This window comes from Panthera onca, chromosome A1 (assembly GCF_046562875.1).
Source record: "Panthera onca isolate mPanOnc1 chromosome A1, mPanOnc1 haplotype 2, whole genome shotgun sequence".
Classification (NCBI taxonomy): Eukaryota; Metazoa; Chordata; class Mammalia; order Carnivora; family Felidae; genus Panthera; species Panthera onca.
Genome location: NC_138339.1, coordinates 172,066,602 through 172,091,466, shown reverse-complemented (window position 1 = coordinate 172,091,466; position 24,865 = coordinate 172,066,602). Strand labels below are relative to the sequence as shown.

The 24,865-nt window shown below is 41.4% G+C and overlaps 1 protein-coding gene across 8 annotated transcripts in view; it reads left to right on the top strand.

Moving 5' to 3' along the window:
• Positions 1-24,865, top strand: part of MBNL2 (muscleblind like splicing regulator 2) — a 158,525-nt gene that overhangs the window by 101,075 nt on the left and 32,585 nt on the right. For 3 of the 8 annotated variants that reach the window (XM_060636821.3, XM_060636822.2, XM_060636818.2), the window contains exons 3-7: positions 920-1,084; positions 11,408-11,608; positions 14,622-14,885; positions 22,110-22,163; positions 22,849-23,002. In XM_060636821.3, coding sequence (XP_060492804.1) covers positions 920-1,084; positions 11,408-11,608; positions 14,622-14,885; positions 22,110-22,163; positions 22,849-23,002 — 838 coding nt within the window. The remainder of the gene's footprint in view (positions 1-919; positions 1,085-11,407; positions 11,609-14,621; positions 14,886-22,109; positions 22,164-22,848; positions 23,003-24,865) is intronic. The other 5 variants (XM_060636824.3, XM_060636825.2, XM_060636823.2 and 2 more) reach the window with 2 other exon arrangements.

The following is a 24,865-nucleotide window of genomic DNA, read 5'->3' as shown; positions in this document are numbered from 1 at the left end:
TTCTTTCTCCAGAAATTGCATGAGTCACACGTTAACATGATTGTCTCGATCGGTACTTCTGGAAACTGGGGAACTCAGTATGAACCCTGCATCAGCGATTACTCTCCAAGACGGGTTTTATGCACACCTGCCACCCAATTATTATTTTTTTTTGTTGTTGTTGGGCCAACTTTAACATCCAAATGTTACTTTAGCCATAAGCACTCTTCGGACACTACATTTGATACAGTCGTCATGGGAGCAGGGCAGGGCCATGGGGTAACCACTTTTGTGTACCAAACGAATTAGCCGCAGGTAATGATCTGAGTTTATGCCTGGAGATTTCATTAATGCATCGATTCCTAAGAAATGTCCACTCCTATACTTCCATTGCGTCTCCTTTAATGATTTGAATTAGGGATATCTTCAGCCAATGTGGAACACACATTTCAAGGAATTAGTATTACTGTCCCCACTGCACACACTCAGTACATGATTATTCATATTTGGTCATGCACAAACCAAGGCAGAGCAAGTTCAAAGACTCCTTTTGGTAAGTCCTGATAAATATGTTCCTCTGTTTGCCTTCCACACTGCCTAGGCTAAGGGTCTGCCTTTCCTCCTAGCCCTCACATTCCTTTAGAGTCTGTTGTCAGAGTGGGAATCCGCTAGAAAGAACAACAGAAAAAAAAATCTCAGGAAGCTTCTCTGCTGAACAGGTTTCAGCAACATTGATAATCACCTAATGCCTGATTCACTCCTCGTATGTTCCAAGTCTGTTGTATGTTCCAACGGGAGGGTGCGTGCATGCGCACACGCGCACACACCCACACTCACACACGGGTTCCTTGCCTTTGTATACATGGAGCGATTGTGAAATGGTTGACAGTAGATGAAAACTACTCCTAACAGTCCTAAAACCAAAACATTCGTTTTACAGGGCCGTTGTTCACGAGAAAACTGCAAGTATCTTCATCCTCCAACACATTTAAAAACTCAACTAGAAATTAATGGGAGGAACAATTTGATCCAGCAAAAAACTGCTGCAGCGATGCTTGCCCAGCAGATGCAATTTATGTTTCCAGGAACCCCACTCCATCCAGTGGTGAGTACATCTCATCTAATGATGGGCTTGATGATTAAAGTGTTGGTACGGGCAGCGCCACATTGACCTAAAACGGCCTCGCTCTACTTTGTCTCTGGCTACAATTAAAGCAAATAGCTTTGAAGCTAAATGGTTTCTGAAAATAGGGTTTTTGAAATTATTTAAATGGAAAAAGTGTGTGTGGAAACAGTAGGCAAAGACAGTTTCTAAGCAGTGTCTGGGAAATCTGTGTCCCTCCCAACTCGGGCTCACCGGTAAACTCCACCTTTGAACCATCTTAGAACAGAAAGAGTTCGACGTTTTCATTTAGAGTACGAAGTGATGATCTATGTGAAGAGCAGGTTTCGATGCCTAGCACGTTGTTAGCAATCTAGCAGGTGGACTCTTCCGTTCAATGGCGTCGTTTTAAGGATGAGCCAAGGGAGAAACCCGAGAGGCTGAACCATTTACCCGATGTCTCGCAGCTAATACGCTGTGGGTCGGGCACTGGGGCTCAGACATTGGGAGCAGGGCGCTGTCTGCAGTGTGCTAGGCCTGAAGCCCCACAGCAGCCAGAGAGGAGGCTGCCTTAGCCACCCACACTCCGCTGCCTCTCAGAGGCCTGGGAAGGGTGTGGCGCTGTGGCCAGGGCCCCAAGAGTAAATGCTCAAGGGAGTTCAGGCTGAGAATATGTATTGTGCCATATTTTCTCCCTGATTTCAGTGTTTGAAAGTATTTCCTTAAAGGTCTGGAAATTGTTTTAGGAATGAGGCCCTGGGGGAAAGGAGCGCATTGGGCTTCAGTGGAATTCATTTACATCTGTGAATTATTTGTCAAAAACAAGCTAATTTAAAAAAAACACACACACAACAAAGCCAGTAAAGTGAGAGATACTTGCTTTTTTAAAGCAGTACATACACAAAAGACTATTGTTTAAAAATTAGTCTTTATTGTGTGAAAAGTCCGTGTGATTAAAGGCTGCGAAATTAAAAAGGACACTGCAGCTGAGATGTACTTTCTTGAGTGTCTGCGGGATGAGGTGGGGAGGGTGGGAAGGCCCTGGTGAAGGGAGAATCTGGGCAGATCCTTAGCTCTGCTGGTGCTTCTGCTCAAGAATGGTGGACAGGACAAAGTAGCCAGGACCCAGCTCTGCCCGGAGTGGGGGGGGGGGGGGGGGGGAATCCAGGTGCATGGGGATCCAGCAATAATAAGATACAGTCTTTGGGGGGGTAGACAGAGTCGTGAGAAGGGCGAGGTAAGATTCAGGCACAGGGAATTATGATTTTGAATGAGGCAAGAAATACTGCTTGGAGAAAATCCCAAATAACTGTATCCCAAAGGATGAGTAGTTGGGAGCCTAAATGTAAGGACAACATAGAGTTCTGCATACATTTAACACCAAATATAGGCATTTAAGTGGATCTGTTTAAAACCACACACACATGTATAATTTATGGTTCTCTATTGATGTTCGCACATAAATTATTTATTAAATTACCTAAAGCTAAAATAATTTAGTTTTTCGTCTTGAATAATGTCTGTAGGAATAAATTTGGAACCACCGAGATCAACACAGTCACACGGTATTTTGTGTCTGTCTCACTCACTTTAATCATTCACTTCTTATTTATTTAGAATTCATAAAGATTGACCCCCCCAACAGTGGCAATGTTAATAAGAAAAGCCCATTCCCGTTGTTAGCTGTTAGTTGAAATCATTTTTGAAAGTTATGTTTATGTATTGTCTCAAGTATTAATTAGAAGTTAATAATCATGATTTGTCTATGAAAAAGACATTTAATATTACATTTAATATTTATATTACATTTCATATTACATTTAAATATTTTAGCAGAGGCTTCTAAATCACAAGAAATCTCAGAATAAAAAGTGTGATAAACTTAAAAATCATCAACTCTACAAATAACTTCAGAATCTCAGGAATGCGTTAGTGACATCATACAGTATAGTAAGCCAAATAATGGCCCTGAAAGGTACGTGGAACCTGTACATGTCACCTCTAAGGAAACCAAGTCGTCTTTGCAGATATGATTAAGTTAGGCATCTTGAGATGGGGCAGTCCTCTTGAAATAAATGCAATCACAAGTATCCTTATGAGAAAGAGGCAGAAGGAGAGTTGACACATAGAGAAGAGGAGAACAGCAATGTGCCCATAGAGGCAGAGACAAGTGTCGAGGCCACAAACCAAAGAATGCCAGCTGCCACCTGAAGATAGAAGAGACAAGGAATAGATTCTTCCCTGGAGTCTCCAGAGGGAGCATGAAATGCCAATACCTTGATTTGGGCCCAGTGAAACTGACTTCAGACTTCTGGCCCTCAGAACAATCAAAGGATAATTTTGTGTTGTTTTAGGTTGCCAAGTTTGTGGAAATTTCTCAGACCAGCTACAAGAAACTAATACATGCAGGAATTGCTTAAGACAAATAAACTGATAAACATGGAGTAGAAGAACCACGCCATTTTTAGGTTTCCTTCTAAGCTAAATTTCTCTTAAAAAAAAAAACAAACGGTGGATATTTTTTCCACTCCCTCTGACTTCCGTCCACCCTAGACCTAATCCATTGACTATCTCACCACCGCCCGCCATATTACTAAACCAGTGGTCACTTTTGCCTTCGTTGTGTTCATTTGACCGCTTAGCCATATGCAACATATGTAATCAACCTCTCCTTTGTGGAATGCTCCTTCTTCTTTAATCTGTATTCCTCTTCTGGAAAAGGCTGGAGATGTTGCCCATTATGTTCCTTTGCTCTACATTGAGGTTCCCAGCACTGGACATTTCTTTTATTGACCCTCTCCTTCATGGTTGCATCCATTCCTATGGCTGTAAATCATCTGCAGGCTGAGAACTCCCAAATATGTTTCCAGACCTCTCCTCTGAGCCCCAGGCTCGCATATCTAACTTCCTACTGGACTCACCTTTAAATTTCTCCCTGGAACTTGACATGGTTAATTCCAAATTCTTTATTTGACTAAGTTCCCGTTTCAGTAAATGCAACCAGCAGCTTCAAAACCAAAATTAAGCAGATTCTCTCACATCGAGTTCATCAGCAAGTCCTGTCATATCTGCTTTCAAGTCTATTCCCTTCTCGAACTCCCCAAACTCCCATCTGAGCCACCATCAATCTTTCATTCAAAATACCTTGGAAGCATTTCCTTTCTAATCTCTCAATTTCCATTCTTGCTTTATTCCAGTGTATTCTGCATATGGTAACCAGAGGAATATTTTTAACACATAAATGCATCATACCACTCCCTTACTTAAAACCCTGCAGTGCCTTCCCATTTCATTAGAGACGAAGCCAAATATGTAACCATGACTATGATCTATAATGTCATCTGTGGTCTGGTCCCATCAGCTCACCAACTCATCATGGGCCACTCTTTCTGTGTTCACTAAAACCGAACTTTCAGCTCCACACATACACAAAGCTCTTGCTTGCCTCATGGCCTTTGATCTTGCTGGAAGTATCTATCCTACTGCTCTTCACATGTTAACTTCATCTTATGCATAAGGACTCCAAATCTATCCCCTGTGACCTACCACCAATCTCCATCACTATGAGTAAGGCCTTCTCATTTCTGCTTATCCATAAAAATAAATTGTAATTTTATTTGTTTGTTCTTTCCCATTAGGGTTTAAGTTCAGTAAATGTGCACACAGTGTCCTTGTACAATGTTTAAACCATTAAATACTTACCGAATGAAAACACAAACCATTCTTTCCTTTTATGTCTCCAATTCACTGTATTTTGAAAGTCCCCTTAAATTTTTCCTCCTGGCAGTTTTTCTCTCCCCAGTTCCTAATGGGAGTAATTCTTTTCCTTTCCTTCCTCACACGCTGCACCTCCCCCAACACACAACCTTCATATGTACACTCAAGATAAAGAAGTTGGTGGTTGGAACTAAAAAATGAGTTCACTAATATTGTAGGATACAAAATCAATACACAGAAATCTGTCATCTTTCTATACACTAATAATGAACTCTCAGAAAGAAAAAATAAGAAAAATGTCTCCTTTCCAACTGCATCAAAAAGAATAAGATACCTAGGAATAAATTTAACCCAGAAGATAAGAGACCTGTACACTGAAAACTATATGAGATTGATGAAAGAAATTGGAAGGCAGCTATGCTAACCACTATACCACCAACACAAGATTGATGAAAGAAATTGAAGAAGGCACAAATAAGTAGGAAGATAGCCCATGCTCATGGATTGGAAGAATTGGTATTGTTAAAATGTCCATTCTACCCAAAGGGATCTACCGATTCAAATAGTCCCTATCAAAATTCCAATGGCATTTTTCACAGAACTAGAACAAATATTCCTAAAATTTATATAGAGTCAAAGAGACTGAATAGCCAAAGACATCTTGGGAAAGAAGAACAAAGCTGGAGGTATCATGCTCTCTGACTTCAAACTATGTCACAAAGCTATAGTAATCAAAACTGTATAGTATTGGCATAAAAACAGATACATAGATCAATATAACAGAATAGAGAGCCCAGAAACAAACTCACTCACATAGGGTCAACTAATTTGCAATAAAGGAGCCAAGAATATACAATGGGAAAAGTCTCTTCAATAAATGGTGTTGGGAAAACTGGACAGCCACATGGAAAAGAATGAAACTGGACCGCTTTCTTACACCACACACAAAAATTAACTGAAAATGGATTAAAGACCTGAGTGTAAAGTCTGAAACCATTAAGCTCCTTTCCTAAAAGAAAATATAAGTGGTGACATCAGTCTTGGTGATGATTTTCTGGACTTGATAACGAAAGCAAAGACAACAAAAGCAAAAATAAACAAGTGGGACTACTTCAAACTAAAAAGCTTCTGCACTGTAAAAGAAACCAGCCACAGAATGAAAAGGCATCAATGGAATTGGAAAAACAATTTGCAAATCATAGATCCAATAAAGGGTTAATATCCAAACTATATAGAGAACTCATACAACACGATATCAAACAAGCACACAAAATCCTATGCCCATTTAAGAAATGGGCAGAAGATCTGAATAGACATTTTTCCAAAGAAGATATGCAGGTGGCCAACAGGTACATGAAAAGGTGCTCAATATCACTAATCATCAGAGACTTACAAATGAAAAACACTATATTACCTCACATCTATTAAACTGGTATTATCAAAAAGATAAGAGGTACCAAGTTTGGCCAGGATGTGGAGAAAAGGAAATCCATTGCATTGGGAATGTGAAATGGCACAGTCACTATGGAAAACAGTATGGAGGTTCCTCATAAATTTAAAAAATAGAATTACCACATGGTCCATCAATTCCACTTCTGGGTATTTATCCAGAGAAAATGAAAACACTAACTTGGAAAGATATCTGCACGCCTATGTTCATTGCAGCCAAGATATGGAAGCAACTCAAGTGTCCATCAACAGATGAATGGATAATGAAAATGTGATATATATAAACAATGAAATATTATTCAGGCATAAGAAAGAATGAAATCTTGCCATTTGCAACAACATGAGTGGACCACAAGGGCACTATATTATGTTAAGCAAAATAAGTCAGACGGAGAAAAGAAATACTATATGACTTCACTTGTACATAGAATCTAAAAAACAAAACAAAACAAAACAAAAAACAAGCTCATAGATACAGATAGATTGCTGGTTGCCAGAGGCAGAGGAGAGGAACTGGCAAAATGGGTAAAGGGGGTCAAAAGTACAAACTTCCAGTTATTAGAAAAGAAAGAAATTCGTGAGGACGTGCTATTCAGCACGGGGACTACAGCTAAGAATACTGTAGTATTCAACTATGTAGACATAGTTGAAAGTTGCTAAGAGAACAAATCTTAAACGTTCGCATCACAAGAAAAAAATTCTGCAGCTACATATGGCGATGGATATTAATGACTTACTGTGGCGATCATTTCACAATATATACAAATATCAAATCATTGTGTTGTGTACCCTAAACTAATAGAATGTTGTATGTCGGTATTACCTCAATTTAAAAAAAAAAGAAAAGAAAAAGAAGTGGGGGTGGGGGAGGATAGAGATTTAAAAGCCTATACAACCCAGTCCTTGGGGACAAGGTCTTGCATTGAGTATTCTGCCCTCCAGAGATGCTTCTGGAAGTAAAGAGAGGAGGCTTAAGGGATGCCATGTTTTAAGCCTTTCAGTTCGAGTGCCAAATACCTACCTTTGAAGTGAAAGCTTTCTAAATGTATGAACTCTCACGCTCCTGTTTTAAAAAGTCAATTGACTAAATTTTAGAACCGTAAAACACCCCAGGCCACTTAGTCATTACTGCTCAGCACTGATCCTTCCTTGCCACTACAAAATATCAAAGAACGCGTGCTGAATGTGTGTGTGTGTGTGTGTGTGTGTGTGAGAGAGAGAGAGAGAGAGAGAGAGAGAGAGGATCTTGGAACCTGGACTACTGGTAGAGTGCACTGAACAAGAAGACCAGCGTGTGAAACGCTAAGGAGAGAGAAACACAGGAGCATGAAGTAAAGAACAGAGGTTAGAAACAGCAAGGCCAGCATTTCAGAAGCCATTTTCTCCCACGAGACTCTGTAGCTCTGGTCTTCTGGCCTCTCTGGCGGCCGTTCGTTCTGAGCAATGCCGGGGACCAAATGGATCCCATCTCAGACAGCCTGGCAGCAGCTGTTCTGCACAGAGCACGGGGCCGACTTCCCCGGGGCTCTAGCTGGTGGTGTGCAGAACGGAATCATCTGGAGATGCCACCTCTCTCTTTTCTCAGCTGCAGCGAAGCACTGAATTCAGACGCGAGGACGCGGTGTCAGCCCGGACTCTACCTGGGGAGTTTTCATTTGAATCCGGGATCTGAGATCCACTCTTCCAGGGCAGCGGCACTGCTGTTCAGAGCAGCCTCACCCTCCCGTCTGGAGAAGGCACCCGCTGACTGTGGGACAGGGCTCCCTGCCAAGGCTCTGGCTTTACACTCAAACACATCAGGGCGGCTGGGGTTTTTTTCTCCCCTTTTCTGTTTTAAGAAATTACAAACAAACAAACAAACAAACAAAAATCTAGGGAGTGCAGAGGAATGGAAATAGCCCCAGCCTGGGAGTCAGGAGTCCTGAGTGCTTTGCCTCAGCAGCATTGACCTTGGGTGATCTATTGAGTCTATAGTCCGACCTGCTTCCACCTACTGTGATGCCACACTTGCTCCTCACGGATAACGAGAAGGTTAAAGAAGACAGTGTGTGTGACAGTGCTTTGGAAACAGCGGCTCCTATGTACGCGTAAGGCAGCACTGTCAACAATAATAATGGAGTGCCCGTCTCTGAGAATGACTATAACTATTTTTTTTTTTTTTACTAATCGCCTTCAATCAAAAACACTGTATTAAAAAAAGAGAAAATATCTCATTGAATCTGTCTTCATGAGGCCTATCAACTTTTAACTGTCAGCTTCACATGAAAGAAAATAGGTATTTTCCCCAGCCCATATTTCAAAAAGGAGAAAACATTTGCTATCATTAAATAAGAGTTTATACCTCTATTATTATATCACCATGCTGATTATATGCCTGTTATAGAATCAGTGGATGATTTTTGGGGGAAAACTTTATTAATACCAATTTTTACACTACCCGTGACACCTGCAATTCGCTGAGTTCTGACCATGGGAAGTGGGGAAGAGGTAGCACTTTGTTCAGCCCAACTTTTCAAGTCAACTGGTTTTACTTCCTTGAGAACTAAAGCTCAGAGAGGTTAATTCACTGCCTAGGATAACAGTTCACTGGCAGAGCTCGGGATTTGAATCCAGATCACTCTCGGTCTAAAATTTGTGTTTTTCTTTTGAAATAATACTCTCTCTGAGCTATGTGACAGCTATCATCAGTAAACTGCAACATTCATTTTAAGGGTTTTTTTTTTAATGTTTATTTTTGAGACACAGAGAGAGAGAGAGAGAGACAGATAGAGCATGAGCAGGGGAGGGGCAGAGATAGAGGGAGACACAGAATCTGAAGCAGGCTCCAGGCCTGAGCTGTTAGTACAGAGCCCGACGCAGGGCCTGAACCCACAAACTGTGAGATCACGACCTGAGCCGAAGTCGGACGCTTAACTGACTGCCACTCAGGCTCCCCTGCAACGTTCATTTTAGATCATTAAATTAGATGAACAAGTAATTTACATTTTGGAAAGCAAAATTTTTCTGATTTTAATAGATTTATTGATATCCAAAAAAGGTTTCAGGAAATGAGTTTTGAGGTTCTGACATCCCACCGACAGTCAAGGTACAACCTGTATTTATGTCACCACACTGACCCTGGCTTCAAATGATCCACAAGAGGGAGGGTTGGGAATTTGCTGCTGCAGAAAATCAAAAACGGGCCTGTGGGGGAGAGCTGTTTTCTTTAAATGTTTACTTTGATAATTGGTCTCTGTGTTAAATTACACATTCAGTACAAGTGTTTTAATACCTATTTTCACTCTCCATCTATGACAGTGGTCCCCAAACTGGGCCACACATCAGATCACATAGTAAGTTTTTTTAAATGCAAATTTCAAGGTCCCTGCCTAGACCTATCGAGTCTGGCGATATTTCTATTTATGAAATTCCCCTCAGGCATTTCTGATTTAGCTGGTTCTTTGAATCCCTGATCTGTTGTGATTTATGACCTTTCAGAGTTGATTTTTTTTTAATTCTAACATTAGATAGTCATACTATTTAAATCACTTGGCTTTTTTTCAATGGCGCTAACTCATAAAAACTATAGTTACTGAAAACCGCAACTTTCTGTAATTATGGCTCAATGGGTTGAAAATGGAAAACATACACATATAAAATTTGGGAGAAAAAAAATCCTAACTGCCATCTATTTCCCATGTTGAGACCTCATGTTGCAACCCTGTCCCAAAGTGAATTTGATGTCTGAGCCATAAAGATCTAAGAGCTCCTCGTGGGAGGGCTATAACAGCGCTCGCAGGCCATTAGAATCACCTCTCACAGCCCCCAGCCACTTCGCTAAAGACCTCCAGAACCTCTGAGAACTCCTTGAACAAACTATCAGTAATTCACTGTTTTCTAACATGAGCATCCATAAGAGGTATTTTTCCGTTATTGCTGTCAACAAAAAATTTGTTTAATAATAAACATAGATTGTTATTTTTCCCATATGTTCAACAACTCATTCAGAGCCGTAAATAGAAAACAAGAATGTTACTCACAATATATAAATAGAGGGGTAGCGTGACATGGCCGAGAGCACGGTTTGGTTATTAGAAAATTGCATTAACACGTGATTGCAAATATCTGCAAACTGCTCCTAAAAATAAAGAGGGTAAAAGTCACCAACTAGCTAAAAAGCCAACCAACCAATAAAACCATACAGGTACAATTTAGTGTAAAATTCATTCTAAGAAAAATCTTTAGCGTCTTACACTTTTAACATTGGTTCTAGAAAAGTGAAGCAAACTTTATTGTTCTCTTACATTATTTCCTTTCTGGAAAGCATATTTTTAGGTGGGGCTTTTAAAAATTATTATCCCATCAACCCCCTAGCGCAGTTCTTTCTTATCTCTGGACAAGGAGTGTAGCGATCGAGAAGTTTAAATGAAGTACGGTATGCCTTTATCACTGCTGCATTGATTTTAACCTAGGAAACCAAACCAACTTTTAGTGGCCAGTTGAAAAATTGGCCAATTAAAAAGTTCATGTTCTCTCATCCAACCTTTTAGGCAGGGAAGGTTAGATCTAGACACAGTTGAACTGGACCGAGAAACAGCAGGTCCATATGAACACTACATACAGGCTAGTGACGGAACGTGGGAACATGATGCTGAATCAGAGCAAATACAGTCCCAGATAATCCCCAATTTTTGAGAATGTATGTACTCGATCAACTTGAAAATCAGGCTCTAATCAAGGTTTTTCTTTCCTCCTGTCCTTTTTTGAGATGCAAGGAGGAGAAATCAAAGATTAGGAGTCAGTTTTCCATACGTTTACCCCCTTCCTGTTATAACATTCACTGTTTGGAATGATGAGCAATGACAGTGAGAATTATTGTTTTTTCTTGAGAAAACTTTCATAGGAATAAAAATTTAATCCGTTCCCTGTAATTAGGTTTCTATAATGTGCTCGCATGTTTTTGTATGGTTTTAGGAAGAGAGGATATACGTGGATATTATTTTTTTTAAGCAAAACAAAACAGGCAATCTAATGAACTTTCACAGGCCAGCATCGATTTACGCAAGTAACACAAAGGGTCTTGTGTATGGTGAGTAAGTTCTGCTCAAATGACACTTACTGGTGATTTTTTAAAGTTTTATTCTAAAGAAATCTTTGTCCTGTGTTGTCTTCCTTTAACAGCCCACTTTTCCTGTAGGTCCCGCAATAGGGACAAATACGGCGATTAGCTTTGCTCCTTACTTAGCACCTGTAACCCCTGGAGTTGGGTTAGTCCCAACGGAAATTCTACCCACCACACCCGTTATTGTTCCCGGAAGTCCACCCGTCACTGTCCCGGGCTCAACTGCAACTCAGAAACTTCTCAGGACTGACAAACTGGAGGTACTTCATTATATTTGTGGTTTGAGATGCATCTGGGGTAGAGGTGTACTTCTGTGTAAGTGAATGCTTATAAGATATTAATTCAGTCTTGCAAAACAGCCATGCGCACGCACACACACACATTCATCTAAAAGCCATGCATTCGTAATTCTGTGGTTTCAATTTAAGGCAGAGTTATAAAGGAAATTAGTCTGTAGGGAAAGAATTAGTTTAGCACAAACAAAATTCAGCTGTTTGGAATGTGTGTTCAGGGGCAAAATATTTAACAACCAGTGGAACACTGAATCAATCACTGTGTAGGCCATAGAGATGGCTCCTGAAGGCCTCCAGCTGTGCTGGCATTAACCTTTCATGGCTCCTGGAAAGGTCTGAGAATGGCCAAATCAGAAGAATTTGAAACACCTGGGGACAGGGGTAGGGGTAAGTGGAACTATGACTATTGACCATTTGGTATGATCACATTTCAATATTTTAAGAGCTAATATGGTTATATTGGAACGTTCCAGAATATCAGCCCTGGTTGTACTGTTGGTAAACAGGGGAACTGGAAGCTGGGCGTATTAAGTATTCATTGAGATATTTTCTTTAAGTTCAAGTGTTCGGTAAAAGTCAAGAAAACACGTTCGTATAATTATAGAAGATGATTCTTAAGTCATAAGTCAAGCCAACCGTTACTGGGTAAACTTTCTCTTTAATCAGAGTAAGAGGATTTATCTTAGCTACTATATCCTGTGATATTTAATAGAGCACTTTATGCAGTAGTGTAGAGATTCTGATAGATTTTTTAAAGAGCTCCTTTAATTCCATTACCTATTTAAGTTGTTAGGTGATCTATGTATGGTTAGGATGTACACGGTGCTTTACATTGGATCATTGGAAGATGTTCTTTCAATGTGCATTTGCTTAAATATTTACCCAATAAATCTTGAGGGCAATACAGTGTTGCTGCCTGGTATCAGCTTCAGTCTGGAGCATATGAATCCCAAAACGAAAAGACTAAAGACCCTAACACTGCTGTTTTTTTTTGTTTGTTTGTTTTGTTTGTTTTTTTTGTTTTTTTTTTTTTAAATTTTTTCCCAACGTTTTTTATTTATTTTTGGGACAGAGAGAGACAGAGCATGAACGGGGGAGGGGCAGAGAGAGAGGGAGACACAGAATCGGAAACAGGCTCCAGGCTCCGAGCCATCAGCCCAGAGCCTGACGCGGGGCTCGAACTCACGGACCGCGAGATCGTGACCTGGCTGAAGTCGGACGCTTAACCGACTGCGCCACCCAGGCGCCCCTAACACTGCTGTTTTGATCTAGTCTGCCCCTGTGAATATAGAACAGACCTTTCATGGTCTAGAAAAGTGTTTGGGGCTCCACCTGCTGGACCCATGGAGTGTTCAGTTCGTGACTGTGTGGTTTAGAAAACAAATTAAATCAGCCGAGTTGGGAACAAATTGTCCTCCCCAACAGGACTGGTAGACAAAAACATAGAAAAATAATTTACAATGACTTTAGCAGGCCTTCATGCAGTTCATTTCAAGCCAGGAATGAAGCCGGCTTGTCCTGCACACGGCGACCCTTGGTAAATGCTTGACGGCTGGTCTGTACCTCTGATGTGGTCTCAGACTGGAGGATTCCATTTAGAGAGGAAGGCTTACTCGGAATTGATGGGAACATCTTAGTTGTTTTTATTTGTACATTTTATGAACTAAAGATCGGAATATTGGCTTATATCCAAAGCAGGAGGAAATGATGAGCAATCTTGCGACTTCTGTGTTACCCTTCAAACCCTCTTGGCCACTGGTCGGTGAAACTGTGTTTCCCAAGTAAGTTTGACTGTCACAAAGCTTGACTGTCACATCAGTGACCCTTCATATAACGTCACTGATGGCCGAGATGCCAACCACCGCTTACTGGCTTTGGAATTAGAGCCTAAAAGGAAAATAACTTAACAGTTTTACTCGTAGTTCTGTCCTGCTAATGATATTTATAAACCTAAGTGTTATGTCTATAGGTCAGTCATGTCATCTTATATTATCGATATTCAGGGCAGAATCAAGAATGCGCTTTAAATTCTAAAGAAAATTTTCTTTATACAATAAACTCTTGATGCATCGGAATTCTTAGGTGATGGAGCATTTAGGGTAACTAAGGATTAAGGACTAAAAAAGCAATAGCAACAACACATGAGTACTTGGAACTCTATTGCTCCTTCCCTCCACTTATTTCTTTCCCCTTCTTCCCATATTTCTCTCCTTTTTGTCTTTTCTTTGTTTTTTTATCTTCTTCCGGTGCCATCAAAAATAATAATAGAGTGATCTTAAATGCAAGTTTCAACGTCTCAGCCTCGATTGTTCTGACTTATGATTATAAGCGTAAATTATCTTTTTAGAGCCCGGGAGTCCTAGGGGAAAACAGGAGTATTCAGATTCACCCCACCCACTTGCCATCCTTGGAGAAGGAACAAGCTTGTTTCCCCCAATCCCTTCTGGAGTTGTACAGCTGTGACCTGGTGGCTTGACCTGTGAGGAAACTATCCCTCCGTGCAAAACAAACAAACAAACAAACAAACAACCAAAAAACTATGGCATCCCAGGGTTGTCAGAGTAGGAAAAGATTTGGATGTGCTTACAGATGTCCAAATTATATACTATATGTCGTTAAATACATATATTATGTCCTAATTATTAGAGATGTATATACACTAGCCCAGGGACAAATGGAGGCTTTGTTGATTTTTGTTATTTTAGCGAAAACTGCGCGTTTTGACTTATTTTCTCAACAGAGTCCCACCCCAGCAAAGAGGGCCAAGCAAAAGTCAAATTAGTTTGTCAGGGACTCTGGTTACTTGAGCTCTGCACAGCAAATTTCTAGTGAAACGGCACGAAAGCCCCCATTAAAAGAAAGGAAAAGCATTTATTCCTTTTTTGTTTTTTTCAACCTAAATGGCTGCGCTCGCAGAGGTAGTTCCCGGCGGCCATCAGCCTCTCTTCTGCATCGTCTGCTTCTCCCCCCTGTGTCCTAGGTATGCAGGGAGTTCCAGCGAGGAAACTGTGCCCGGGGAGAGACCGACTGCCGCTTTGCACACCCCGCAGACAGCACCATGATCGACACAAACGACAACACCGTAACCGTTTGTATGGATTACATAAAGGGGCGTTGCATGAGGGAGAAATGCAAATATTTTCACCCTCCTGCACACTTGCAGGCCAAAATCAAAGCTGCGCAGCACCAAGCCAACCAAGCGGCGGTGGCCGCCCAGGCAGCCGCGGCCGCGGCCACAGTCATGGTAAGTGAGGCGCGCCCGCCGCGCACCTTCCTCCGCCCGGGAGCCCTGGGCGCCGGGCGGCGCTTTCCCCGCGGGATTCAGACGCTCTCCCAAACGATCGGGACCTAGGGAAGGCTGCTATTCCTGCTGCTCCGCTGCCTAAGTTCTGTTGTTGTTTCCCCCCCGTTTTGTTTTGTTTTGTTTTGTTTCCCCCTCCTTCCCTCCTTCAGCACAATAAGTAAATCCCTCGGGCGCAGGGAACCCCGGCGAGGCGTCAGCGCCCCGCCCCGGGGCCCGTCCTGCTGTGAGTCCGGCCTGCGCTGGCCTGGACTCCTCCTGGGAGCGGGCTCCGTGGCCGGCGCCGGCGGGAAGGTGGGCTCCAGAGCTTAGCGGAGGGAAATGCGGCTGAGCGCTGCGCGGCCCTGGGGGCGGGGAGGCTAGCAACAGGTGACCAGTGACGGGCTCTTCCTACTCCTGTTCCCCCCCGCCCCACCCCGTCCTTCAAACTATCCCCCCCCCCCCCCCCCCCCCGTAAATGCAATTGTCTGCAGAACATCCAGTCACGAAACAGATGAAAATGGAGCTGCACTGACTGGTGCTTTAAAAGGGGGAGGGGGGGGGGCGGGTAACACAGCCTGGAGTCCCTGAGTCACTGTACTGTCCCTTAGAGACCAGCTGTCTCTGCCACCTCCTCCTGCTCCTCCTCTCCACTCTTCCTCCTCACCATCATCATCATCATCATCATCATCATCATGGCTGGGGAGCTGTTACAGCTCCAGACTCTCAGGCCCCACCCCAGACCTTTGGGATCAGAATTCTAATTCTAAAATATGCTCAGGAGGGGTTGTATCCACATTAACAGTTGACAAGCACCTGCCTGGAACACTGGTTCTCAAACGTGGCTATGTTTTGGAATTACCTGAGGGGTCTTAAAAGATTTCAACACCGGTCCTTTCCCCCAAAGTTTCTTATTTAATTTGTCTGGGTGTGGCCTGGGCGGTGGCCGTTTTTTTGGAAACTCTCATGGGATTCTCCTGTGCAGCATGAGAACCATCACACTAGGCTGTAGAAATTTCTAGTTAATTTGTTTTAACATGAGGTCTCTGGCTTATCAGAAGCTCACTTTAATATATGGTAGACACTGCGCATTCACTCATTCATTGAAAACATTTAAGTTTTTTTTAATGTTTATTTATTTTTGAGAGAGAGAGACAGAGCACAGGCAGAGGAGGGACAGAGAAAGAGAGAGGGAGACACAGAAGCAGGCTCCAGGCTCTGAGCTGTCAGCACAGACAGAGCCCGAGGTCCATGAACCGCGAGATCGTGACCTGAGCCAAAGTCCGACGCTTAACCAACTGAGCCACCCAGGCGCCCCCAAAACATTTAATGAGACCTGCCATGCAGCAGACACTTGCTGGGAACATACACACATTAAGAGGGCTTCCTTACCCTCAAGGAACTTGGAGTTTAGTGAGAGCAACACTGCTGCTCAGGGATGATGGAAATGCATAATGGGTCCCAGCGGGGAACGAAAGACTCAGTGGCCAATGCTTCCTCGGAAGAGACAGACAGGACTTCAGAGATGAAAGGTGTACTTTAATAAAACAGTATTCTAACTAGCGACTGCCACCTCACACTTGGATAACTGATCAAAATGCAAGCGTAGCTGTTACACGTAAAAAGCTCCTATTATTCAACATTCTTCCCACAAATGTTTTTAAAGGCCTGGCCCTGTGAGTGCCGGGGATACAGAGAGAAGAGCACAGAGCCTGCCCTCACGTGATGACCGCGTTGGGCGCGGTATGTGGTCACACAGACCCTTCCGATCAGATCCTGTTCCCAAGAGGCTTGAGCACTGGTCCTCCGTCTCCCATGGTTTCTCCTCAGAGTCTCTGAGGCTTTGGTGCTTTTGCCTCACATCTTCTTAGTCTTATGTCCCCGGACAGAACAGTGATTTTTCTGAATGTGTGAGTTTCTATATATATGCACAGGTGTATGCAACCACAAGAGAGAGAGTCTGTCGTACAATATAGAGAAATTCTCCCTCTCTTTTGTTCTAGTAAAAGAGCAGTTTGCAAAACTGATTGTAATTGGGAACCGAATGGGGGTGGGAGTGGGGAGGAGAGTAAATTGGTTACTTAATGCTGATGGAAAAGGAACTCTTCTAGTGAACAAGTGAGGTCTTTTCTACCTTTCTCCTATGTGGAATCTGTCTTCCCATCCTCTTAGTGAAGATCTCATCCTATAGAAGTGAAAGCCTGGGTGGCTCAGACGGTTAAGCATCTGACTCTTGATTTCAGCTCAGGTCATGACCTCATGGTTTGTGGGATCGAGCCCCACTTCGGGCTTGGGATGGCAGTGTGGAGCCTGCCTGGGATTCTCTCTCTCCCAATCTCTCTCTTTCTGCCCCGTCCTGTCTCTCAAAAATAAATAAAAAAAACTTAAAAAAAAAAAAAAACGAAGTAAAACTGTTTTCATTGCAATCATTGTTTTAGGCCGGCCCCAATTTATCCTAACTGGTGTATTGACAGTTAGGCCCAAAGAACACATTTTTTCCTCTGAGGACTGCGGTTGCAGGAGACAAAAACCCAACCGAAGTAGCTGAAATAAAAACTTTGGACTTCGTGCGGTGCCCTCCAAAGGGAGTAGAAGTAAAACAGAGATCAGGATGCCTGCATCCAGAAACTAGAAAACCAGTAGGTCTCTCTTTTTTTCTCTTTTCTGCCTCTCTTGGTATATCAACTCTGTTTTCTAAGACCAAGTTCTCCAATGCAACATTGACCACGGCTCCAGACCCCTATAGGGATACGTTCTTATGTCTTTCGACAAGAGAGAAAACAGTATCTACTACAGCAGTTCTAATTAGAAAAACTAAAAAAGCAATTAAAGGTCATTTTGGGGGCTGTCTTCATGGTCAGAGTACGAGCGTGCTATGATTGGCTCAGCCTGGGTCACGACAGCTGTCTCTGGCCACTGGGGTAGGCGACGAGGTTCTGGGAATATGAAAAAATTAGTCCCTCTATCTCAAATACCTGTTGATACAACAAGCCACTGGTAGTAATAGTGACCTTAGGGCTAAGCCCTGAATTTATCTGAGCCTTGATTGTATCTGGCTGTTTATTAGAAGTAGCAATTGTAATGTCCACTATCTATCTATCTATCTATCCTTCAGTCACTGAAGGAACAATGCAGCCACTCTATGTCAATGGTAGGTGACTTGGGTTGGTGGGGATAAGAGAAGACATAGGCATTTACACAAACACGTCCTTCCTCAGCTTGGTATTTTAAAGTCAAGACTCCTTCTCTGTGTGTGCTTCTGCGTGCCCTTCTGCGCATTTTCACATCACACTTACCAAGATGCATAGAGGTATTGCAGTGGATGTCAGTGTATGTAGTTACCGTATTTTCCCAGATAGTTATACTGTACCCAAATTTGGAGTTCTGATATTTCAGGGGATCTTGCAACATCGTCAAAGACAAGCCAAAGGAATGTAGTTTCAGAAGAAAAGCCAGCTTCTTTCTGACAATGACATGAAAATTATTGAGTCTGTCATGTCTTTTTAGTTGAAGTGAGAGGCTCATGTGAACCCACTGAGATGCAGTTGGGTAAAGTCAAAGTATTCTTACTCTAGGAGCAAGATTGCCCAATACACGGAAAAAAACCCTCTTATTTTATTTCCTTACTTAAAAGAACAAATGAGAGTGATGATTGCAGTCAGAAGATCTTAATATTCCATTCACCTGGGCTCCATGTCTGAACACAAAGAATTTCTGTAATGCAATTTGTATTATTGTCCAGGGATTTCCCCTTCTTTTGATTAATTGGACCCTGAAACACATTTAAAGCTTTGATTCCAGAAAAGGAGACATTTATTTCCTTTAGAGCCTTATTCTTTCATAATACGTCTTAAAACGTGGGCCTCATCCTCACCAGAATTTTTTTAAATGTGAAAACAAGGCAGACAGAGCGTCTCTCTGGTAATTTTCACACAAAGGGTATGTGATCTTTAAGCAAGCCGTCTTTCTTCACAATCCTACAACATGGGGCTACATGGGAGAGTCCTGTTTTGTGAAAGGAAACGGGGCCAGCTGCCGTCAGCTAGATAAGCTTCAACCGTTCAAGAAAACATGTACAGGAACTTTGAATTCCATCCTATTTGTCTACATCCCTTTCTTCCACAAGAAGGCAGCAGCTCTGATTATTGTCACCGGGATTTTCTGACTCCTCAGAGTTGGTCTTCGCCCACAATGCCTGGCACGGGCCCTTGGTTTGCGTGCCTTGACTTGCGGTTGAGTTGTTCTTTGAGCCAGAGAAGGAAATATCTGGCTGGATGTACACAAACCTGCAGGTGGTCCAGAAAGGGCAGAGGGTCCAAAACGTTGTTGAGGCCAGCAGGAATGGATGCCAAGTGTCCGGCACATAGTCGAGGCCCAAATAAAGAACTTCTTTCTCTGCTTAGGTACCTAACGAAGCTTCTAAGACCAGCCATGCTTGGTGATCTCTAAAGTCTAGTCTAAGCCTGAAGACCTTTCAATGTAGGTAAACATATGACAGCAGTCAAGTCATTCTTCTACCGCAGAGTATCTCTGTGTTACAAAGCCATACTGTAACGTGGTTATTAATCCATACAGATTTTTTAAGCTTTATTCTACGCATGTGCTTCAAAGCATGAGGTGTGCAAGATACTAATATGTATGCCCAACCTTTGAAAACTTACTGTTTCCTTGACAAGACATGATATGGGGCGCCTGGGTGGCTCAGTCGGTTAAGTGTCCGACTTTTGACTTTGGCTCAGGTCACGGTCTCACGGTTCGTGAGTTGGAACCCCACATCGGGCTCTGCGCTGACAGTGTAGAGCCTGCCTGGGAGATGTTTTATTTATTTATAAATAAATATAAACTTAAAAAAAAAGGAAAAGATTTTTTTCTAGGATATTTTTCTAAGATATTTGTGTCTAGGAAAGATAACTCACAGTATGCAGTGGGAGAAAAGGAGATGCTGACCAGCTCAGTTTAGAGCTCTCAGTGTCCTCACATTGCTAGGCTCTTCTGATTTCTGTGGACATGAACTTTCATCAATCTAAGATCAGAAAAAAAAGAGCATTAACCTTCCAGGTGAGGATCCTAGGGAGACATGTTTGCTATTTCTTCTTCTACTTGGAGACGTCATTGAATGATGCTTTGTTCAATCAAAATTTCATTCATAAATGCCATCCTTTGGAGACATAATCACTCTTCCAGTTAGCATAGCAGACAAAATCAACCCAACAGTAGACCTGCTTTGGAACTCCCAAGGACTGGAAAAGGGAAGAGAAGAACTGAGTCCAGAACGTTGAGACCAAACTGATTCTGAGTTTGTGTTCTCGGTGCACTTTGTGAGAACGGGCTGTGCAGCCTTATACAGTTAGCACAGACGAATTTAAGCTTAAAGAAACGCATTATCAAGCAGTGTCGAGACTCTGCAGCAACCGAAGATCTTAAATAATGTGGTGTCATGGAAGTTACATAATGGGGAACTTACGTCTGAAGAAAGAATATCCAGTACAAAGAAGCTTTCTTATTGTGAGGCTCTCTGGGTTTTAAAAATGTTGTAATTCTACTTCCAGAACACTCATTTTATATTATTTGATGGCCCCTATTAAGACTGCCTTCCCAAACATTTCTCTGTTGGGCATTCTAAATCTCTTCTCTGCCTTCAATCCTTTCCTCACCCACTTTCTTTCTGCTACCTTGCCCGTCTTTACCTCCTGGCACCTCTATACTTTTGATCTCGAATCATCAAATGATGATGAAAAGAGCTCTGTCTGCAGAGGAAAATATCATTAACTGTTTCCCATTTTGAGAGTTTAGTAGTACCTCATATTATTGCAAATGCCATGGTTCCAGCTCAGAACTTTAGAATATCACGTTTTGTATTGGTTACACAAACCTTAGGGATTTACCTATTGTGCTACCCATTGAAAAAGGGGTATTTCATTTTTTATTTGCATTGGAGCTACTCCTTTTATTTTATTTTTATTTTCACAGAATTCCATCATAGAATTTTCCATTTTTTACAGCAATGATCCAGGAATAGGAACATTTTTTCACCGTGGTCTAAATCGATATTTGTTATTATTTCAGCTGCTTAAATGAGACAGTCTGCCCCCAAATATGGTTATAAGCTAAAAATATTATTTTACATCTAATATTTCAAGCAGTCCTTGGCTATTTTTTTAGCTGTTTGCTCTTTTTAGCTGTTGTAACTTGTTCTAGCCACGAGTTCCACTTCTCATTAACTGGGTTGGTCACTGATTATAGCTGAAATTACAAATAGAATTATTAAATAGAGATTATTCTGATACCTGAGAACACTAAATACCTTTTTAAAGGGTATTTTCTTAGCATAATCCGGTAAGTTGTTTGAGATAAATTGAATTATAATTTCAAATGTAGTGGAAAACACAGAATGGATGATAAGTTAGTCATTAGAAACAGTACAACGGGACGAGAGTGGGAAATTTGAGAAACTTACTATTCAAATTCAAAACTTGTTAAGTTTGGAACCTTATTCCGTGTTGCCAGATCCATGCTAGCAGAGTGAAGAGAAGAATTGAGACAATTATCCACATGATTCAGACAAAAAATTAAGATCCAAACCCAAACAGTTTTGCCCAAATAATCTTGTGTTTGAATATTTTTTTGCCTGAATTTTTTGTCTCAGTTTGCCACTTCATTTTGTTAGGCTAGATCTTCATTAACAATTATTTTTCTGAACGTTAAAGATAATATCTTTTTTTCACTTGGATCTTCCACTTAGTACATTCGTTATTTTACGTTTGAAAACTAACTTATCAGAAGTTCATCAATCCTATGGCCCTTGAAAGTTTTGCATTTTTTTTCTGAAGCAATATAAAAAATGCTTATGGTGTGTATGCAAGCTGCTGTTTTAATTAACTTTCCTGAATTTCAAACATCTATATTTTACTCTCTTATATGCTTTTAACTAAGGTATAGTAGATGCATTTTTGCTTCAATACTAATTTAAGGTGTAATATTCATTTCTTTAGAGAACATTTTTGTTGTTGTGCATGCCTAGTGTTTTGTACGTTGTATATTGCATTCAGAATATTTTTTTCCTTCTCACCTATCCACAATGCAATGCCGTTCCCATGATGCACCTCTGCTTGCTGTTTACCTGTATGTTAATTCGCTTGAATCCCATTGGCCCACTGCCATCATGTGCTCGCTGCCTGTTATTAAAAGACTCAGTCGACTGCCAAAGCAATGAAGCGACCTCTCGAAGCATCTGTAGACCTGGTACTTTGACCTTTCACCTTTCGCTTTGCATGTAGCTTTTCAGAGAACCATCTGAGATTTGTATTACTTGTAAAAATTGGTTGCAAATGATCATTATTATTAATTAATGGAAAAAAAATAAGGTGTTTAGCCATCTCATTTTCATACGTAATATGTGAAATAAATTAATCCTAACCAATTTTAATACGTTTTCCAAAAGAGTGAAGCAAATTTAAATTACTTGCCTCGGAAAAATGCGCATTATAATTCTTATTAACCTTTAAATCCAAGAAATTGCCGTTTAGTTAACGAAGAGAATAGGTATTAATAATAACACAAATGCTTCTTTCCCCCCTTAGAATAGTTTAACTCGTTTTAAAAGCTGAAGTCATTTTTTATTTTTTATTATTATTATTATTTATTTATTTATTTATTTATTTATTTATTTATTTATTTTGGTGTTGCTTGATAGTTTTTCTTTTCCTTAGTTGAGATGCTACCGTTTTGGGTTACAGAAATCATGCTTCCGCTCTCAATAACAAATTCTCACTCATTCGACATTGCCGCTGTTTAAATTAAGGTGCATGGCAGAGGCATCTCCTTAGCTGTCATTTTGAAAGAGAATGTTGGACTTGATGATCTCTGTGGACACGGAAGGTGTGGTTACTTTGAGTTATACATGTCCTATCCGATTCTTTCCTCATAGGCCTTTCCCCCCGGTGCTCTTCATCCTTTACCAAAGAGACAAGCACTTGAAAAAAACAACGGTGCCAGCACGGTGTTCAATCCCAGCGTGCTGCACTACCAGCAGGCTCTCACCAGCGCCCAGCTGCAGCAACACACGGCATTTATTCCAACAGGTACGTGCCCTGACAGCTCCAAGTCCCGTGTCCGTGTGCCCTTCCGGTCATGTGCTTTCTCCTCATCCCTCAAAGCTGTTCGGTGGCATCTAGTTTGCTTGTAAAGGTACAGTCAATACAGCCTGAAACTCATCATTGTCCTAGCTAGCTAGATACATTTACTTTGCTTGGATGATAGCGAAAGACTGTCAGGTTTCTAAAGCCAAATATTTTAGAGAGTTGAGTGACAGACTGAACCCGTGAGATGCAAAGAGTGGTCAGTTAGGCCTCTTGGTTTCTTGTATCTGCACATGCTGTGTAAAATTGTTTATGTCAGTAGGGCCTTTTTATGTGTGACAGTTCAGATTTGTCATTAACCCTGAATGACCTAAAAATAGCAATTCCAGTAAATACTAACCTTTTTTTTCCCTATTCCTATTCAGAGCACTAAACAAAAAACCAAGGCTGTTCAAATTAAAGCGATCTTCTTCTCATATTTTACATCCATTCTCTCTCTTTCTCCATCGTTCTCAGCTTCACCAAGTGCACAAATAGATAGGGCTCTTACTCGCAGTTTCTGAGCCAATGCCTGATAGTGTTAGCTGCTCAGGTCCATTAACTGTATCATTCCACTAAAAGATGAATTCTATTAATCACAGAATCTCGAAGTTTAAAGGATTCTTAGTGATCTCCTCATCCAGTCGATCGTTTTACAGATGAGAAAACTGAGGCCCCCTAAATGTGAGGTGACTTCCCAAGGTGGCACAGCTAATGAGACAAGGACCCAGCACCTAGTTTCCCCGTGACCGGTCCGACGTACCGGGACATGACACCACGCGGCTTCCGTATGTGGAGTCACAGAGTTCTCCCTTATAGCTCAGCAGTCATAAAACATCAGATAAAAGCGAAGAAGCAGAAGTGCAAAGCATGCCAACCCTCCTCCTTTTTGTACCCACCTCCCTGACCCCAGACCTACACACACCATATACGAACACAAAGTCATCATATATTGACCATGGTATTGACTTTTTAGTCTGTGTTAGAAGCAGGGATAATGTCCTCAAAATAAATAAAGTCTCCTCCCACTGTTTAAAAAAAAAGCGAAGAAGAAGAATCAGAGAGTAACTTAGGCTTTTGTGAGAAGACGGTCCACTGAGTTCTTAGTTCGGAAGTCAAAATTTGCATCCCATGATAGTGACTGGAAGGCAAATATCGATGAACAACAGTTTTGTCCAAAAGAGCTTGTTGGTCCTAATCCACATGATTGGACTTTTTGGGTTTCTTTTCCATTTCTTTAAATCCTGTAGCATATCAGGAATTAACGTGGGAGGGAGTAGAATCGCTATTTCTGTGGTATTCTTTGTGTAAAAGTTACACTTTGAAATGAATTGTCAACCTTTTAACAATATTTATTACAGTAAAGATATAAGTTATGTGAGGAAAATCGTTCTTAGTGTTTAGTTTTCCTATTTTACTTCCGCTTTTCTCTTAAGTAGATTCATAGACCTGTGGAGTGAGTTTCTATATCAGTACTTACTGAGACTTATTGTACTTAAGGTTCTATCACAACCTTAACTAGTGACATTTCAGTGCAGGGATAGCACAGCAGGACTTGTCATTGTAAGCCACTAGATATAACATGTTTGTAAAATAATAACTAGTAGGTAAACTTACCTCTAGGTCTCGTAGGATTTCTAGAAGCGTCTTATTTTATAGACCTCGTCACTAGATATTTGAAGAGAAAAAAATCAGGGAAGAATGTACAGAGGGGTAAAACATAAAAGGACAAGTCTGTTTCTGGAGACTGGGTAATAATTTCAGAACAATTTCCTGAGAATGCCTTTGAAACCCTGGAACTTAGTCGTGTAAAAATGTGAAGGCCTC